Genomic DNA, 4,426 nt, shown 5'->3' on the forward strand with positions numbered 1-4,426 from the left:
CCATTGGCCATCGGGAGCAACTCAGGGTTAAGTATTATATCTTGCCCAAGTATACATCGACATGTTGACTGCATGGGCTGGGATCGAACCCACAACCTTCTGGTTGAAAGACGACCGCACTCCCTCGCAGCCACAGTCGCCCCAATGTAAGACTTTCAGTTGTAATTTCTCGTGTGGTAAAGGATCTGAATACTTCCTCCATCCAACAAAATAATATTACATTAATGAAAATTATAATAATAACTAAAATAACACAGTATAAAAAGAAAGTTTGATCACATACGTTTTATTAAAAGGTCCCAAAGACTGAATCCAGTAAAAATGTAAAACAAATTAAGAAAGAATCAGGCAAGAACAGATTAATTCAGATTGTATATGTCTGCAAGAATAAATGTGTAAAATAAACATTTCACAGACATTTTTCTCCAAAAATTGATTGTAGTGAATAGGAATTTAAAAAAAACCTTGTCACCTAATGGTAAAGTCTCACCTAGTGACTCTGCGGATAATCAGGTTAATGTGAGCATGCACATCCAGAGACAGATCTGATCTTCATGTCGAAGGTTTTCAGGGAGTACTGCGAGCCCTTCCATGTAGTCCAGACAACCCCAACAGAGGTATATACAGCGGTGGTCCGAGGTGCGTACAAGCCGGTGGGGTTGGCATGATGGCATTTGGAGTACCAGAATCCACCGAGAAAAGTCAGAGCGCAGTTTATACTGTCAGTGTCCTGATCTCTGTCAAACGTTGTGAACTTCATGTTGTTCTGAAATGTCAAACTGTCCCCTAGAAATACAAATAAAAACAAACAAACTTGAAATCCAGAGACACTTATTTTAATGCCAATGTGTGTCAGTGGGTAATATATTTTATTTTAATGACTAAAAGAACAATAGGTACAGCACATGTATGCCTCTTAAATAGTGATAGAATATAACCGGGCACATTTGTATTTAAGTAGAATATTAAGGTATTTCTATTTTATTCTAATATTACATTTCTCACACGTCCAAATTACAACACTTTAAGTACCCCAGAAATACCCCCCAAGTGTCATATATATAGAGAGGACATATTATGCTAGTTTTCAGGTTCATATTTGTATTTTGTGTCTCTTATGACTGTGACATGCTTTAATGTTCAAAAAGCACTTTATCTTTCTCAAACTGCCTGTGATGCAGCACCTCTTTTCACCCTCTGTCTGAAACCAGAGCCCAGTCTGCTCTGATTGGTTAGCTGGCCAGCACAGGTTGTGATTTGTGAACCGCTTATGCCCCTTTCACACCAACGCAACTCCGGTTCAAGCTCCGTGCTAGAGCTTTTCTGGTTCAGAACCGGTTCTTCGGTTTAGCGCCGGCTCTTTTCACACCGCTCAGAGCCCGACTGGTGCTGCCGCTGCTGCGTCATGACGTCACAGTTTACGTCGCTGAGTTTCTCCCCAACGCCGGAGCTCACCTCACAATAACAACGGGCCGGGGACTGCGTTGCTTTTAATCATACGAAGCCAGATTAAATTAAATAACGACTTCTCCAACCTTATACTTTTCTCCAGAGTGCCGTGGTTCATTGTTTATTAATGTGTTTCAGCGGCATTTACCGACCGCTGCAGTGCTGGCCGGCTGCTCTTCAACGGGAGTGTATTCTCCCGTTAGCTCCGGGTTAGCTCACACGGCTCTAAAGTATTCACTGTCTGACTGTCACACAAGCAGCTGATACATATCCCCAGTTCCCCTTAAGTGAATGTGTGTCAGTCTGAATTGACGCTGTTTGGTGTCAGTCTGAATTGACGCTGTTTGGCATCACAACGCTGTTATGAAAGTTTCTCTGGTATAACATGGGTGATGTTAGCATAGCAACCGAAGCTAAACTGACTACTTGCTAAGCAGTTTTCTACAGGCACTTTTTACCGGCGTATTTTTCATTATGATTCTACTTGTGATAGTCGGACATGACAACCTGTGCAGCCCATGTATTGATTCCATCCGATAGCTGCTATAATAACAAACAAAACGTCTGCCTGCTCTCCACAATGATCAATAACAGCGAACGGATGGTCAAAGTAAGGTACAAATAAACAGAATCACACGAAGCCTGGTTAGTGTTGCCTGACTTTATAAAGTGTGTTTTTTTTAACAAGTGTGTGGTTGCGTTCTAGTCACTTTGCTCAGCACTACTGCTTGTTACAACTTTTATTTGCCGTACTCGCCTTAAGTGTTAGCTCAGGTTAATCTCGCCCCCCTCCGACGTAAGCGTGACGTATGCGGTTCTTGCTTCTAGACGGACAACTTTTTGGTGCTCGAAACGAACCGGATTCCGGAGCTATGACGCTGCTCCGCTGCGGTGTGAACAGGAAAACCCGGTGCTTTTCAAGCACCAGCACCGAACCGGCCCTGAAACACCGTTGGTGTGAAAGGGGTATTAGAGATACCCCGCCCCTTAGCCTATCGCGTAAGATGCGTTGGAAAGCTAGACAATACAAGCAAGAGTGTTACGTAGTGATGTCACTATGTTACGGAAGTAAACAAAGGAGTCCAATGGAGGCGTTTAAGACATGGGGGGAGTGTGGGAGAGAAACTCCCTCTGGAGGGAGATTTGGGAAATTAGCCCAGACCATTTACATGCACAAAAAACTATATAACACTACAGGGAAGGGGAACCCCCCCCCCAAAAAAACATTAGGGCCTCTTTAAACCTACATTTCCCAAAGTAATATCCACACAGTATTCCTTACCTGCGTTTCCAGTGAATTTGCCCAGGTGAAGCTCATAACCGTGATTCTCAGAATCTATGGAGAAGGAGGAGTACTTGGCGTCTGCCTTCCCCCCCTCCCAGTCCTCCATGTCGACCCGCAGCTCGTTCTCCTTCCTCAGAGTCAGCAGGAGGATGTTTTCCAGGCCTTAGAAAAGGAACAAAACATCTGTTTCACATAACCTCCTGAACCATTAGTTAACCTCTTTCCCCCTCAGATCGTCTCATTTAAAATTATACTTCACTGCCCAATGAATTATCAGTAAAAAAGTAAAGCCAAAATGACACAATGTGTAGTGTAGCAGTGTATTGTTGGTATTTTCTCTGAGATTGGAAGGTTTTTCTTCTTCCTTAAGCTAAACATACAGTTTCATATATGGAGCAAAGCCTGCAAGTTGAGGCAGTCACAGGGGCGGTTCTAGGGGGGGGCAACAGGGGCCAGTCAGTAACGCTGACCTGGGACCCCCCTGTTACCACCTCCAAAATAAAAATGTATAATATTACAGTGCCTTATATTCAGAGTTGCAGCAAATACTGTTTATGTAATTTATTTTAATTGTAACTTAGTTACTAAAACAAGTACTGTAAAGGACAAAAAAATAACTACTCAAACAAAGAACTGTAACTTACAGTTACTGAAATAAATAACTGTACAGAAGCACATAGCAATTACTGTATTTTATGTTTATTTTACACAATTACTATACTGTCTTTTTCTTTTTTAACCTGTGTTTATTGTATAATATAAATATAAAAATAACTGGCCCCAGCCTGGTCCCCCCAGTAAAATTGGTCCAGAGCCGTCACTGGGCAGTCACACCAGCATTCACAAGTAGGCACCAATCATTTACATTTTCCTTCATCTGCCAGCATATTAAGCTGAAAAATGTGTTGAATTTATTAGTTGAACACTCACCGAGCCAATATTCTCCTGCCAGGTTCCCAAATCCGGCTTTATAGTGACTCCAGGGCCTGTAGAAGTTTTCAGTCCCATCCATCCTCTTGAGAAATACCTGAGAGGAAGAGTAGGAAGAAGAGTGATACAGGATAATAGGATACCAACATGTTCTACTACAATAACTACATTTGGAGAACTTTAAAAAGTATCTTGACCAGTAAACATGACTGTTGGTTCCGTTTTCAAGTCATGAGTTCCCAAAGCAGGTTTACAAGGTGTAAAAAAAAAAAAAGCACACAGTCTGATAAAATCTGATATACTGACCGTCCATCTGCCCCCGTCAGTGTTCATGTCACAGAAGACTTGCAGGGGAGTGTCGGGACCCCCGGGGAAGATGGTGTACACCCCACTGGAGCTGGTGTTGTCATGGCAATAGATATCATTGCAGTCGATGGGCAGAAAGTCCTTCGAGCCAGTGGCAGCTGAGGCTAAAAACCCAAGAAGAGCCATGAATAATGTCCCCTGGATGCAAAAGAGAAGAGATTTTAAATACCTACAGCACCATTTGAAGTGATTTCCTGCACAGTTTTTAATGGTTATACATGAGTTTATTCATGGTTATTAATTTGCCCAGAGTTGATCACGTTTGAGACAGCTCCAAGTATTGATGCTAGTATTGATTATTAGCAGAGGACAGAGACATTTAATCCTATATATGTGTGTGTTTTCTTACCTGCATCATCTTCATCGTGGAGAGGAAGTTCTACGCTGAGTTCACTC

General features: G+C 42.3%; 1 protein-coding gene across 1 annotated transcript; it reads right to left on the bottom strand.

Annotated features, from left to right (window-relative positions):
* Positions 1-408: 408 nt before the first annotated feature.
* Positions 409-4,426, bottom strand: LOC117482300 (microfibril-associated glycoprotein 4-like). The gene is made up of 5 exons (XM_034130370.1): positions 4,380-4,426; positions 3,971-4,168; positions 3,665-3,761; positions 2,732-2,896; positions 409-786 (listed from the first exon to the last, which is right to left on the bottom strand). The coding sequence occupies exons 1-5, from the start codon at positions 4,392-4,394 to the stop codon at positions 515-517; spliced, it is 747 nt and encodes a 248-aa protein (XP_033986261.1). The 5' UTR covers positions 4,395-4,426; the 3' UTR covers positions 409-514.

This window comes from Trematomus bernacchii, unplaced genomic scaffold (genome assembly GCF_902827165.1).
Source record: "Trematomus bernacchii unplaced genomic scaffold, fTreBer1.1, whole genome shotgun sequence".
In the NCBI taxonomy this organism is placed as follows: Eukaryota; Metazoa; Chordata; class Actinopteri; order Perciformes; family Nototheniidae; genus Trematomus; species Trematomus bernacchii.

What these genes read in the sequence shown, in the direction of transcription:
- LOC117482300 (XM_034130370.1), bottom strand. An exon ending in CTGACGGGGGCAGATGGACG is followed by an intron (nt 3,762 to 3,970) that starts GTCAGTATATCA and finishes TCTTCCTCTCAG; the next exon opens with GTATTTCTCAAGAGGATGGA. An exon ending in GGCAGGAGAATATTGGCTCG is followed by an intron (nt 2,897 to 3,664) that starts GTGAGTGTTCAA and finishes TCCTTTTCTAAG; the next exon opens with GCCTGGAAAACATCCTCCTG.